Raw genomic sequence first — 16,629 nt, 5'->3', positions numbered from 1 at the left:
AGACTCATTGTACTTAAGAGGGCGTCGGCTCCGGCTCTAATCAGACCTGCCCATTATTTCCCACACCGAACAAACAAAGTTCCGACCATTTCATTTACATCCATTCAGCGCTAAAGTAAACTTTACACTCTTAAAAGCTCGTCCACAAAGTTAATTAAAATAGCCGCCCCGAGCATAGCTTCGAACAACTTAACGGTTTCATACTAACTACCCAGATAACGATATCTTTTAAACTCATTAACATTTTATTTCTTTAATCCTTTCTCGAGACCATATTAACGTTATACAATTTACGTTGAAATTTGTAAAAAGTATAAGATGCAATGATAAGAATTTATAGGCTCGATAATTGTTGTCATTATCGTATTAAATGTTCTTGTTCCAATTAGTGCAGGTATAGTTATGCGTCGTTATGGGTAGCGCTCAAGTAGGATGGTAGGAGGTTATAAACCTGTCGCGGCATTTTTCGATGAAATCCAGATGCCGTACAAACAAGCCGCCCTTAGGCTGTTTGTTGAATACACACTCAATATTGAGGCAATATCCTGTAGACGAAGACCAATAAAAACGTTTTTGTAACTCAACGTTAAGATGGAAGATACCTAAATATATTGAAGTTATAATACAATTTACAAACACTATCATGAAAGCATTTCATTTATTTATGATGAACTGTCGAAATATCATTTCTTTCCACTTGAAGTTTTACGAGTGGAGCATAATTTTGAATATATAATACCTTTTCAAAACCATTTCGCGCGATATGCTAATTTGTAGAAGAAGCATGCTAGCCAACATATTTAAAATTTACATAGATAATAAAATATTTAAATCGCTATTCGCTCCAATTTGATTTCATTCGTATTAAAATTTAATAATAGCATAATTCGTTTAACCTCACGCGCTCAAAGATCACGTTTTATAAAGGGTCCGATACATAAATACATAGCGACCGCTAGCGGAAACCTTACGAATGTATTCTGCTGGCATCTCATCTTCCCATATAAGCACGTAAGCAATGCCTTTCAATACAAGTGCATGTTTGTTTCATAGTTTCACATCCTCTCTATAAATGCGCAAAACGTGCAGCGGCCAGCGAGCTGGCTTTATTAGAATTTATGCATTGAAAGTTGCAAACCTTATTCGCTAAGTAATTTCACCTACATTTCTACTCTTATTTCGGAGTTAGTGATTGCTTCAGTTAGGCGGAAGAGCCGGGGAATCGTGTTAACGGGTTAATTACTGGCGTTTAAAACGTGAAACCTGTCACGTTAAAGGCGTACAAATTACATGGTTTTCAGTAATAACTTATCAAATACGCTATTTCCTTATTGTGCACATAAAATAAATTAATACTCATTGGCATTAACCGCATACTAATGACGCATTCTAACGCCGCATGGAAAAAAAAATAACAAGAAATTTACGCGTGCAAATATTATGCTTTAGAAATAAGGAAGAATGTACAAGAATAGTGTAGTGGGTAATAAACTCTCCCACTGAGACTATTTCAATAGCTTTAGTGCTTTAGCATCGCCTTTGTTCCCCAACAGATGCTCAATGCAGCGCATCTAACACCATCTGTATAAATATCCTATTTTAATACATTGTTATTCGCGCGCATAAAATTCGCCGTCAAAAGTATTTGTACCTGAGCTGAGACAGACGATTAAATGCGTTTTTTAATCGATTTGCATCTAAATATACGGAAGTTAAGAAATATAAAACGCATAATAATGAATACTAATATTTTGTCTTTCCGATGTGAAAATAATAAACACTGAAACCTCAAGGCTATGGTTGTTAAGTTATGTTTTGGTTAGGTTATGACAAATATATCAAATAAACCCAAATAGCTTCATTTCAAACACATATTGACGACTACTACTCCATGTTAGCATTTCGTTGAATTTATAATATTGTAGGGTATATTTATCTTACAAACTACATAATTATTAAAAACCCAAATCGAGATATCATAATAACTATTACGTTTAGCGTTAGTAATATTTAGTTGACGAATTAATTATACAAGTGCCTAATAAAACATAAACTAAAATTAGTCATAAAAGCTAAATGGTGTAAGTAACAGAAAACACAATTTAATTTAAGTAATTCGCTAGACTCCCTTGGCGCTGAAAATGAGCCGAAACCGAGGATCCCCCTTCCTCCCACCGAGCGGATAAATTTGGAAAGTGGCAACACAAGCAGATGGTGATTTATCGTAGCTTTCATAATTATACGCGGCTGAAAGAGGCATTGTTTGCGATCCAGCCCTAATAGCCACCGCACAATAAACAATTTTCATAAACCGTTCATAGAAATGTAAACCGTATTGTTATTAGTGAAGAACGAAAATGCCGAGGAGTGTTCTTACACGAATTGGACGTTTTGTTGCTCTCCGTAAAGTGATGTATTGCCGTATATTATGACGAGAATTAAATCGAGATAATGTAGCGTCCATTGATACATAACGTTCCATTAGATTCTCTTATACTTAGATGGTACTCAATACATATTTGTGTTCCGAATTGATTGCTTAGCTCATTTTGACATAACAGAACATATTTTTTTCTTATTTCAGACTTATCAAACGAAATAAAATGTTTATCTCATATTTTTCTAAACATATTCGCATTCATTTTTATGAGTAAGAGTTTCACAAATAAAAAATGTTATTCACCACTTTAAGGGTAAATAAACATGAAAGACTTAAAAGTCGTATAAAAAACCTGTTATATCGTGCTACGAGAACTTTGCCTAGCAACAAAGAGCGAAGACGTAAAAGTGTTGACCTGATTACTTGTAAGAGTCTTATGCAGTTTAAAAGCACGCTTTAATTTTCCTAGACAAAAATGTTTGTTGCTTTTTAAACTTACCCACTTCAAAAATAATATCTTTAAAGTAGACCTGCGTCCCTTCCTATTGAAATAAAAGTTGTTACGACAAATATATGAGACTTTCTTTCAAAATATAAATGTTAAAGACGTTTATAATTTTTATGATAGTCTTACCACTCCCCTGTATTTTTTATTATTCTAATAGCCCGGGAAGGTTTACCCAGACTTCGTTATTATACTTTGTGTTTAAACATTTTATTGTAAAATTACAAAGTAGGCGAATATTTGTTTATTGTTTACTAAAAAGTCCATATTTTCCGTTTGACTTAAACAAATATTTATGAAAAAATAACCTTTCCTGCATTCTTGTATAATAAATAATAATAAATATTATTTATTTATCATAACGTTTCATGACCGGAAAAATGCAGACCAGACCGGTAGAAAGAGTATGTATTATGATACATAATATCTTAACATCGTGGTCTTTTACTTCCTTCACAATAAAGATAAATATTTTAAAATAAATTTGAGTCAAAAAGCAAAATTTAAAAAACATTTGTTAATTTTTCATCAATTCTTTCAAATGAAATTTAATATTTCTTTCATATCCAAACATCGTTAGGTAAATTTGGTTAAAATAACGACGCGCATACTAGAATAACATAAGGTGTAAGAACCGTGTATGGCTTACAGGTTTATTAAAATTCAGCGATGTTATCCAGCGCCCGTGAGCGTCGCGTAATTATATGGGTATTCTCATTGACTCTTCTGTTTTATGTATGTCATGAATACATTAATATTGTAGCTGCATGTCAGATGTAAAGATAGCAAGTTAAGCTGTGAGTTGATGGCATATGTTGCTTTTAATTGAATTGATTAAATTTATTTTAATTATAGCTGAAGCACTGTTTTTAGTTGAAGTCGCTACAAGTAATGGGACACATTTATTCTTTTAACAGGTACTCCAATAGAATGATGATTATTTTTTTACCTTCAGTCATGCGAGTTTTTTTAATTGAAAGCTGAGTAATTAATAATTTTCGCAGCTATCGCAGGGGCCAACTTCAAGTGCCCTTTAAACGCTACGTATACTAGCAAAAAGCCAGGTGTGAGTAAATTAATATTTATTACACTTGATAAACGGGACTGGCAAATAGGGTCACCTCATGCCTGTGCCCAACTAGCCTTTTAGCTTTTAGGCTTCCCGGTCAGTTAAAAAAAAAGCAAAAAAAAAATTTCTTAAGTATTTATTACATGTAATCTCTATCTGTAAATGGAATGTGCTGACTTATTTATAATTTCTATACATGTGTGCCATTCAAACATTGATTGTTTATATCATTTATTTCATACCCTACCTCTAGGTTTAACAATACATATTAATAACATCTATAATGAGAAATCTACAATTCTAATAATCTATAATTTCTGGCGATTCTTCTTCATTAATAATTAATTAACGAGCTTGAATGACTGCAGTAATGAGGAACACCGTGGTGTTCTTTGCATAATTTGTATATTAATGACGCTGGAAGGGACAATATTTTTTTTAATCAAATTAACTAACTAACTATCTCACTCACATTTTTTAATTATAAATTATTTATTATTAATTTGCATAAACTTTCTCACTACATAACATAAAATATTTATCTTCATTAATTATTATTACCTATAAGATTAGTTTAAGTAACAGTTTTCTTTTTGTGAAATTTTGGTAAAATCATCTCTATATGGGGGTAGGGGGGTTGGGGGGTTTGACATCGAAACGAGTTTTGAGATGTAAAGGATTGCCAAGCGGGTAATAGGTACTAGGCGTGCATAAGCGTGCTGGATGTAATGAGAGGCGCTACGGTGCGTTCGTGCGCTAGTAACAACTCACCACCTTCCGTTTCGTGCCACACGATGCCCTCCAGCGTGACCGAGGTACCAGGCTCGCATGGCCCTAGGCAGTCTGGCTCTGTAATTGTCCCCACTGATGTACCAACGCACACTTCCGCAGTCTCCTGGAAAATAGAAAAGTAAACATTAAAATTTGTTTTTTTTTTACTTGAAAAAACTTTTTAGTCTAATTGATTAGGTTTTAATTTCTTAAAATAAGTTTTTGACAACGACAACAAGACAAAAGACAATCGCAATTGATTTGAATACATACCACATTATTTATATGAATTGTGATTAGAATAAGCAGATCCCAAGATTTACTTGTACTATTAAATAGCAAAAATGCCTCCCTAACTTGAGTGCCTTTAGTGGTTGGTTCACATAGTTCACTAACTATATTGTCAAACGTTCTATTTCTTATTTGCAATGTGGATTAAATTATATTTTTATGACTTATAAAATATATCACATCTTGACTTGAATAAAAATCACAAAAATTTACGCGGGTGAAACCGCGGGACTCATCTAATTAAATAATGTTTATTATTTTATATATTTATTATATTATATTACAGAAAGGCAGGTAAAGCGCAAACGTTTTTGAAATATATATTTCATACAAGAAAAACCAAGTCATTAAAAATTATTGCTGCTCCATTAAATTAATTCACACAATTAATCATCTTGTGAGCGCGGCGGCAAATTATTTGAAACGTCCGTTATCACCAGTTCAAAGAACTATATATTTTAAAAATACTTCTTTAAAGACCCATAAATAAGCGGTACCTTGTCCTATTAAGACAATAGTTAATCTAGTTTATTTTTTAAACGTTAAATTGCTTTTAATTCTAAAAAGTACATCGTTATATCTTATATATGGTTCAAGATCAAGATCAATCCAGAGCGGATCTTTAAAATTATATTGTATATTTATTTAATTAGCATTATAATTAAAGTCGTGTAAGTGTTTGAAACGTCTTTCTTTTTTTCTAGCAGTCTCAGTTTTGTATATCGTAACAGTTGCCTGTCACACGTACTAGGATTGCAGAAAATGCAAAGAGAGAAAATAATCAAATGAAGCCATTTACATTCAACGGCCGACATGCGACTGGCACAGCGATATTACCGTCTCACTCACGCACACGGTTAATGGCGTAGCAAATTATGAACTCGACTCCTAAGTACCAAGTCCCTATAGTCAACGCACGAAGAAATAACAAAATTTTATGTGAATCGCCCGAAGTTATCTTTTCACGTTTCAAGTAACAACTATGTAATAGAGCAATTTGGTATTGATTTGTGCGACCCTTATAAATATCGTATGAGGATTTATCTGACCTTTAAGTTGTATCAGTGACTAGTATCTTTTAAATTGTTGCTAGAGGTGGATCTTCCAATGTCACTCAATATTTAAAACATTTTCGAATGTTTTCTTAAAGATTTGAAATACATTTATAGAATAGCTTATTTAATAAAACAATTATAATATAAATGATACTTAATATAATAAACGTTTAAAGTGTTGCGAAAGTCTTGTCAATTCATCAATAAATTCTATTAACTCGCAGTCGAGCACACAGTTGGAATCACGTGTCAAAAATCGAAATATCTTACGATAAGCAAATAGTCGGTTATCTCATACCCACGCGGAGAGTATAAATAACGTAAACGGTTCATTGTTAGACGAATGACAAATGTGCGATCGTCTTACGCCCACCGCCGCGCTACAAAAGACAATACCCTGTTTATACGTACAGTTAAGCCGCAAACATATTAATATTTCGACACGCCATATCGCTATTAAATCCTTTATGGGCGCTGCGAACGTTACAAGGGGAGGGGAGGCAGCGAGGAGGGTTGCCGAGTGCGCGCTCAACGCTCGCACTCGAGCGAGCAGGGGTCGCCAGCTGCCGCTTTATCTCGCCCAAACAACCGCCGAGTCTCGGCAAAAAACTTCGATTCACATTAACATTTCAATAAAACTCGAGCGAGCGCTAGCGTATCGAACGCAAATAAAGTCTGAGACGCGCCGGTGTCAAAGGACAATAGGTGGTAAATCAATTCACGACATGAACAAAGGAACGGGAATGTAATGAGCGCGCCGACTTCGATTAAGATGCCGGAGAGATTCTGAGATATCCCTTTGTGATGAAGGAACTAATTTGCAATCGCCGCTGTCTCGCAAGCGCACCGCAAATGGAAAGCGACAGACACCTACATGCCTAATGACTCGAAACGTCTCCTCTACCCGACCCCTGACTCATACGATATCGCTATAACGCGAATCTAATTTACGCGGCGCTGTGGACCGCGACAAATTGCGGTTATACGGGAAACAGGAGATATTTGGCGTCCGACTGAGAATGGGAAACGGTATCCAACGCAGTGCCTAACCGAATTACAATCCACTAAAACGACTACGCGTATATCATTAAAATAATTTAGGGAAACGGCGCGTTTAGTGCTCGCGTTTATGGTGGACTGCGGCGTGCCAAGCAATAAATACCCGGGCGGAGTTGAGCGTCTTGTTTATGTTATACGAGCCATCGGAGAGTAAACCATTTATATGCCGCTATGCGGAATGAGCGGTGGCGACACGGAGCGTCCCTGCTGCCGGCTAATGTGCTGGAACGCATCGTCGATATCAAAGCGCTGCCAGCAAAAAGTACAAATTAGAGCGACTTCATTATTAACCATTCGCTTCTGTTTGTTTCTGGTAATATCGACGGCAAGAATTTAAATGTTTGAGCACATTCAGATTGCATGTTACAACGGTACGTGTGCGGAAGCGTCAACAATGTATCGAATTAACCAAGTAACCGAGCTGTAGAAGCGTACACGATTCTAGCCCTTAACGTAAAGCAGAGCGCTAACTTCAAATGAAATAGCTGTAATCAATACGAATAATGTTAGAAGATGCGTCTCACGCTTGGCCCACTTAGTAAACTAAATTAATATGTTAATGAACAAGACACGGAATGAATTGAAAGAAAGCTCAGAGGTAATTGAAATAATTATCGTTTCCCTCGACTTTTCGCTTGCCTTCAGGGCGATGTTTTTAACGCAATAATTATATTATGCAAATACATTGAAATGAGCCTCGAGTCTCGAGTTTGTAATATTCGCCGTTAAAACGAAATTATGGCCTGTCTTTTATACAAATAGACGGAGTAATCTTTATAAATGAATTGTTAGTTAGTTAGCTTTAACGATACAAGTATTTACTAAAACAAACAAATTGCTCTGCTCTTATTGAAAGTATAACAAATTATAGTAGTGACTATTACCTACTAGGCCTATGATTTTAGTAGTGACTAATGTGGAGTAGATTTACATATTTAAATTTCGTATCCCTTTTTTTACTAAAAAATTTATAACCTTCAGGTTACACTTCTCATCCTTCAATTAATTCGAGAAACTTCTAATAAAAACGTATTGCCATTATTTGGAATCGGCGTACTGTACGGCGTACATACAATTTCAAAAATAAAATACGTCGAAAATCAAAAGCAATCCACCTTCATACACGTTCGCAAACAACATTGCACCTACTACAATTTGAACAATCGTAAAAGTTTACAACTATCCAAGGATTTTATACCATACAGTACCTACTGTACAGTATGACACATTTACACCTCGCTATTAGCACGAAAAGCTTGTCAGATATGGACCTCACGTTTCTAGCACTGCTCTAAGCACGACAACTATTAAACCGTATGGCCTACAACATTGTTGGGCAATTGGAGTAAAACTGCTCACACAATTTTCGCATTTATATCCGGTCATTATGAAACATCTTGACGTATTCGAATTAACCACGTCGCTGTTATAATTGACAATGAAACCTAACCGTCCTTAAAACACAATCAAATACAGTAATAAAATATTTAAGTTATTTCAGCTCAACAAACACGAGGTACGAGGTACGGCACAGCGAAGTGTATAAATAATAATCAAGCAACCCCGGCTTTGAGCTGACACACCCCAGCTAATTAACTCGTAACAATTGGATTTGATGCCACGCAACTGTTTCAATATTCCTTTCATCCCTCGTCTGTTAGCCGACACAAATACCATGGGCACGGATTTTTAAACAGTACCCACCTCCTATATGTTTCGTATTTCCTAGTGCCTACCCAATATGAGTTTTGTATTTTTTTTTTGCAATTTTATTTATTATTTATTATTTTCCATAATTTTCGAAATGTTTTGATTCCATCTTTAAATAAATATCAATCCCTTGTATTTATTTACTCGTAAACTTTTAAACCTTATTTTCGAATCATAATAATCCACGTCAATGTTTTTATATTGTATTTTTTATTTAAATAAAAGCAAATAAACACCTCTTTCATTGCAGATAAGCTAGACGTAAATCTCAAAACTATGCAGAATTCCGTTACAATACACAAAACTTCACGCTTCGAATAACACTTCAATCTGATAAAATTAATCGCGCTATCTAAATATCATCAACAGGTTTTACAATAGTCATTATTTATAAGGCGAAAGCAATGTATAAATATGAAATAGTTTATGGATCGACATATAACTATTTAATATAATTAATTCATTTCAATTATTATAAACAGAACAATTGAATTTTAATTTGAATACGGACAAAGCAAATTTAATTAGTCTCTTTAAAAGTATGTTAACGCAAATGAACATGAATAGCAAAATATTAATATTTTAAATATATCGCAATGCGGGAAAATATCAGTTAATTATTGAGTACGGACGAACGCTAATTAACTACGAAATCACCATCGACAAACGTCGGAAATAAAATTGAAAGCTGTTTCATCGTAAAACAATCGCCATCCTCGGAGTCTCGAACAATATTAATTAAAAATAAAACCTCTTTCCACCTCTTGGAAGCCTGGTAATTAAAAGAGAAATAACCGTAACAAATTTAAAGAAAAATGCTTATTATATCAAGGATGGTGGGGTTTACTCATAAATTTAACCTGAATAGAAGATAGAAATTTTATTTTAACTAAACCAATTGTGTTTGAATCAAAATGTTTAGACCAATTTAGTTTTCGAAAATCAAGATTGACAACCAAGATTGAAAAAACAAAACAAGAAAAATGCCTAATTTATAAAGTTAATCTTACAACCTCTTACATTCTAATAATCAACATTTAATTATTCTCATCGTACGAACAGCCGAGTTGAAACTACAGAATAACTCTTTATATCAATGCAGCACTAATCCAAGCGCATCATTAAACTTTAACCTTTTAAAAGCTTTTAAAAACTATGGAACCATCGTAATCCATTCACTTTGTAACACTGGTCTTGAAAGCATTTGTCTGTGCCTGTACGAGTCGTATATAGTAATTTAGACCACGTTGCCAGTGTGTCAAGCTTCCGTTATTTTCGCTCAAAGCGCACAAAGAGCGAGGCAAAATAAAGTAGCATTCTTTCACAAAGCCAGCACGAATAGCGCAACACTACTTACGTTTACAACCTCCTTTGAAATGGACTCTTTGTTTTAAAACCCTTCGTTCACTGGGTTCACGGAGTCATGCTCACGCTTGATTCGAAAATAAATCTTTGTAATCTGTCGGGTTGCCAAATTAATTTTAATAACAATGAAACATCACCAATAACAATATTCTACAAAGTCAAATATACATTAAACCTTACAGAAGGTAATCAACAATTTTAAAGTAATTTTAAATTGTATAAGTTGTTTAACTTAACTTTGTTTTCAAATCGTTAAGCGTAATGATTAAATTATTTATGTAATAGTTTACAATTAAGAAAGAATTATTTCATAAAATATTATGACTCAAAATAATACAGACAGGCTTATGTTACAGCAAAATAAATAAAAGACAAAAAATAACAGCCGCATTTTCAGACCATGATATGGAACAATGCGAGACAAAACAATCTCTTTTAATTATCCTCTTTGAGCTGAAAGGGAACTATTGTATAAAAGCTATCTGCATTCAGTTTCTTTATTGGAAACATGCTTCTGAAGAGTCTTTCAAAAGACGCTCTGTATATTAAAAAGTATTTGCTTCGAAGTCAATTCGTCGTACTCTGTTTCTTAGTAAACATTTTAAATCGGTCTTGAACTCCTAAGAAAATATGTTAGGTGACTTTATTCATTTGAAATTCATAATTCTTTATATCCAAAGCATCGAGAGTAAAGAAAATCTGTCTCTCAATGCATAAAGCGATAAAATAAGCAACGATATGCCAATCGCGCATAACAATTTTTATCGAGCATTTAAAATTGCGGTTTTATATAGAACTTTATACTTGAACGAATTGCATGTTAAATATGAAACATGATTGTATAAATATCGAAAAAACAGCTAACTATGTGGATGCCGGGATTATGAATACGAATCAATGTATAGGAGCTGAAACGCATTAATTGCAATATTGTAAGCTATAAAGCATCCTTCAAGCATAATTAATTGGTTCGCCGTATCATACCTTCGCAACTCGATCATACATAATTAATCAATAGGATACATTAACTATTAAACACCGTGATTAAATAAGGAAAAGCTTTTGCCCAGGAATGTAAAACAAAATGTTAAATGTGTCATGTATGTTTAATTGTATATATCCACACCCCGACGTTCTACGGAGACGTGAATAAAAATATCAAAGTTGACAGCACAGATTTACAACGATAAAATGAGCTGGGGTAGTGATAGCATGCAGTTTCAACAAGCCATCCCCTTCGAGTGGAGACAGCCGACCCTCGTTAGACGAATGGCGACGGCATCCGCGACCCAACGACGTGTTATTTATATCCCGGACAAACGCTTTTACAAGCACAATATCGAAACTCGATTTTTATCGCTTCAGGGGAAGATAAACGAACCTTAATATCCCCTCGTTTTACACTCACTCGAATAACGTGGCTATATAATATTAATTTAAGGCTCTTTAAGATTTATACAAAATTCGCCTACACCAAGCCAAATTATCCCTTTAACTGGTGGCGTAAATATTCATGAAGCTCATATTAATATTACGGTACAGTCGCGTTAATGAAACAAGATGCTAACTCCGAGGCTCTCTCGAAGCTTTTAAATAATTCCGCACACTACGCTTCTCGCGCTTTTGTGCCGACGCTATTATTACAAATTATTTTTAATTGCACAACTTGCCAAAAACATGGCACTCTCTAATAATTCAGATCGTAAATTCGAAGAGCTTCTTGTGTCTCTGCGCGCCTAGTGCAGACATTAAACCGTAACCTTTCCATTTTAACAACAATACTTGAAAAGAAAACGGACCGTGAAAATCGTAACACAACAATGACTCGTAATGAAATCTCTTTTTTTACGGTTGTGTCGGGGCTGAGCAATTTTAACCTCGTTTCCATTGAAATTCGCGTTTCATGCGAATAACAAAGGGGGTTAGGCTCTGTGAAACGTCAATTGTGAAGAGGGTAGTGTCCGGATGATGTCGGCCGGCACTCGGCTGCGAGTGGACACAACGGTCGACGACACTACATACACTATTTATACGGATCCGCGCGTACCTACCGCCGCCTCTGAATAATGCATGAGCGCCAACGAATGTTTTAAAAAGTTAACAAGGTTTTCCGAGCTTTCCTTTGTTCGCCACTTACAGAGAAAAACAAATTCCACTCGAACAACAACACTAAAAACATCTAACTGGGTGTATCAAGACGCTGATGCTATGAATTATTAAACAGATGATACGAGCAAAATATTATTTTATGAACTCTGAAGAAAATGAGAGTCGTAAACATACTTCAGAAATTGCAGCTGCCATTTTAACACCCACGCCAAATTACGTTGTTTATTTGTTTGCAAGCCAGTACTTTTTATTGAGATTTGTTTTATTTGTCATGCCAGCCATATAACAACAATGAAATTACACGAATTTGCAACACTTAACTCGAATAATCTCTTAACCAGGGAAACAAAAGTCCAAGAAGGGTGGGTGGCTTTTAGTAGCTACGAGTCTAAAAGTTGCGGTATCCCCGTACAACAGGCTCCGGCGAGGATATCTACTCGATAACAGGATTACCTCGCCCTCAGCGTTGTTACCGGGTAATTTGCACGCAAGCTCCCAATAGAGCTCCGAGACGATAATGCTCTCTTGGTACTTTTGCTATAATCAACTTTTTTATTCTACTAAAGACAGATTTAATTTATACTTACACGTTTTAAACGCAGATGTTATTTATGCACGATCATTATTAATTATATACTTATTACGGTGCAATTCATTATAAAGTACATTTTTTATCCATAATAAGCGAACAGCATTTTATAACATAATTCCTATATATTCATGACTGCAATAAAACACTGTTCGACATTAAAACAATATCATTAAAACAAACGCATTTATGCAAATAAAACAGATCGAGGTATCAGAGCTTTGTCAATAAAACTGTCAGTATTGGTGTATTGTGTTCAAATTAATTACGTTTTTAAACGAATCGAACGCCATGACTCATTTTCATTTAGAAACAATTAAAACAGAACAATCTCGAGTGGGTATTGTTTGAGATATAATAATAGCGTATAAAATTTTAACAGTTGACGGAGTCGTGAAACGTTTACGACGATATAAAATGGTAATGGATTAACTTGATCGACTCAGTCGTCGCTTAACGAGCGGCCAGAGTCGACTTCCTCAATAAAATAATGGTCTTTCGGCGCGGTACCCGCGGGTGTAGGCCTTTAAAATATTATTAATGTTCACGAACGTGGGTGTGTTAGTATGTTACGTAGTATACGACGTGGTTTACTTTGTATATGCGAGTTGTAAATACATTTATTATAATCGTAGAGTCGATACTTTATTGTACACGCTATCCTCTTATGTTGAGTTATGTAGTATTTATTACAGAATATTGTTGGTTGCTTCGCATATACGTATAGTGTAGATTGATATATTTCTTATACTAATAAGAAATATATGGTAACTACTTGATGAATAAAAATGAAACAACTCTAATTGAAACTTTTTATTAAAAGTGAATAGTTTTAGATGTTGATCTTGAGTCAATATTAACTACACCATAAAATAAATAATAACCAATAATGGATGGAAAATAGATTTAAGAAATCATTGACTACAGTGGAAACAAATCATAATTTCGAACTACATGTTATATGAAAATAATATACAAGGTATTTCGAAGTAGCTTGCCGTTTATCACCGCCGCAGATTATCAAGGGATGGCAAAGGGCAAAATTGACTGACCCTTTGGAGCCATAATCACATTTATGGCTCTTTATCGATATGCCAATACAACCAAAGACAACTGGTTAACTCACACTTCTCTTAACAATGTATGATTGGTCTTTTTAACACAACAATGGATATTTGAAATTTCATTCATAACACCCATTGATTAAGGTCGGAGCATGTCAAAAACTCAAAGAAAAATCACAGGAGAGCGTCAACAAAATGATATTAAATCACATATTTAAACACTTGTTAATGTGTGTCTTAATGTAAAATATTCGCGAAGAATAAAGCAAAATAAACGATTATGTACACAAATAGCACGCACTCAAAGGTCTCTAATTAACGGTTACATAAAATGAATTCAACGATGCGATAAAATGAACGAAATTATCATAAAATAACCGACGTTGACGTATCTCGATAATCTCATGCTCAACTTAATGATTTCGACATTCACTTCATTACTCATCACTAATTAAATTGGGTTTTAATAAAGCTGCCTATCTTATAGCTCATGTTAACATCAATGACACGGCAGTTTTAATCCAATAATGATTATACTCACTAAATATCATTTATTTTAGGACTATTTCAAAAACAATAAAAGAGATTATATAAATCCTTGATAGCCCTTTATAATTATACAAATAAGACTCATATATTTTATGATATTTTGATATTTGACTTTGACCTCCAAGATATAAATTCGAAATAGCCCAGCTGCTCTCAACCTAATTTAATATCTCGAAAACGAATAAATAATGAAATGCCATTAAAAATTACCAGTTTCACAATACAAAGGTAGGCGAAACTTATTAATTATTACAAATAAAACTTGACTGTCGTAATTAAGAGTCCATTTTGCGACAAGCTCTTAAAATTCACTCTGAGCTCGGCGGGAGGCTGGAAGGCGAAATAATTAAAGCGTTGGGTATAAGAAAATGCAGGGTGGCATGAGATCAAAGGACAGGAATTCTCCTTGCGTAAATAAAACGGTGCTTTGGAGGGTTTTCGGTATTTGATACATAACTACTGACTTACAGTTGCCGACGACTTATTCAATATTGAGAAATGTTTGCCCCTCTAAAGCTCGAATTGCAAACTTTATGAACATTTTACGAACGAATGATTCTTTGCCGAGTCCGTTAAATAAAGAATTCGATAAAATCGACATGAGAATAATCTTATGAAGCATTGAATATAACAGTTTGAATAGCTATATTACATTCTGTTGAAATACTTTCAAGGAATTTTTAACAAAAAGCCTTCATATATTCAATTTAAAATTAATATCAACAGCCTAACGGATGTTAGCTTTTTATCCAATGTTAAACTACGACAAATGTAATAAATAGATCAAATATTCGAGTAAAGGCACAATATAATTACACAATTAACAGCTGTCGCGGCTTAATTAGCTTGTAATGAATTCCAATTTACTTTTAATTACAAACCAATTATGGTATCATTTAAAACGTTTCATTGTTTCCATTATAAATAGTGTTATCCATTTTTGGAATAAATATCTTTTTAATCCAACTAAAAGGAATTTTTTTAACATCTCTGTTTGTTCTGAGAACCTGGTCATTAAATAATTTTGTTCAAAAAGGTCATGCTTCAAAAAGTGCATGCATACTGGGGACAGTCAATTTAAAAAATATCGTATTTATAATACCTGGTTTTGTATAACATTCTGTATTTTATTTATTATTTATACTTACCTACATTCCTGAGAGAAAACGGTGTTGACTCGACCCAGATTATATGACTTACCTGAAAAAATACAAAACTACAATCAAACGTAATTCGTGTTATTTGATAAATAAATATGGATATGAGTAATCAAGATATTATTATGCTGAATATCTTAAATCATATCCAATAATGTTTAACAATGGATTTGAATTTTACGTTTTATTAATAAGCGAGAAATGTAATGGCAATGCTGGCTGAGATTAACTACATGGGATGATATACAATGAATATTTAAATAACCTGTCATAAAATTACACAGTAACAGTTTTTCATTAAAAATAAATAATACATATCGTTTCATAATAACAATAAAACGTATATTTTCGTTTGACCTCGAATATAAACAGTATCGGCTCTATCGATTATCTATAATATTCATCTACTTAACATTTAATACACAAACATAATTAATTATATTAGAACATATCACAATAAATAAACACTTTCATTTTCCTAATTATTTCACAAGAATTACTGGACCGATTTCAAAAATTCTTTGACATAGGCTATGTGTATATATATGTATCACGGGCGAAGCCAGGGCGAACTGCCAGCATAATATACATGTGCTACGGGCGAAGCCGGGACAGACAGTTAGGTAGATATAGGATCTATTTGAAGGAAATAACACTAAAATAAGTATTAAACAAACGTATTAAACAAATTGAAATGACATTGTACGTAAATCGACGTACACATAAAGGTTTTACGACCGTCAAATTAAATACGAGAACGCGTCTCTATGAATAAATATTCGGTATAATTAAATATTGGACATTCAATTAGTTTGTAATAAATTGTCGGCGGTTTCCAAACACATCCGGACCGGAGTTGATAAAGATTTATCTTTTGTATCTATATCGAGTTATTTTATTAGCTATGTGATATAATTGCGTTTAATTAATGATTTCTGTTTCAATAGATAGCATTA

At 33.9% G+C, this 16,629-nt stretch overlaps 1 protein-coding gene across 3 annotated transcripts in view; it reads right to left on the bottom strand.

Annotated features, from left to right (window-relative positions):
- The window catches only part of LOC119832053 (zinc finger protein 608-like), a 95,643-nt gene that overhangs the window by 9,955 nt on the left and 69,059 nt on the right, over positions 1–16,629 (bottom strand). For 2 of the 3 annotated variants that reach the window (XM_038355647.1, XM_038355649.1), the window contains one exon: positions 4,726–4,849. In XM_038355647.1, the coding sequence (XP_038211575.1) occupies positions 4,726–4,849 (124 nt within the window). The remainder of the gene's footprint in view (positions 1–4,725; positions 4,850–16,629) is intronic. The other variant, XM_038355648.1, reaches the window with a different exon arrangement.

This window comes from Zerene cesonia, chromosome 14 (genome assembly GCF_012273895.1).
Source record: "Zerene cesonia ecotype Mississippi chromosome 14, Zerene_cesonia_1.1, whole genome shotgun sequence".
Classification (NCBI taxonomy): domain Eukaryota; kingdom Metazoa; phylum Arthropoda; class Insecta; order Lepidoptera; family Pieridae; genus Zerene; species Zerene cesonia.
Note: the sequence above shows the minus strand (reverse complement) of the source record. Positions and strands in the feature narration are given on the sequence as shown.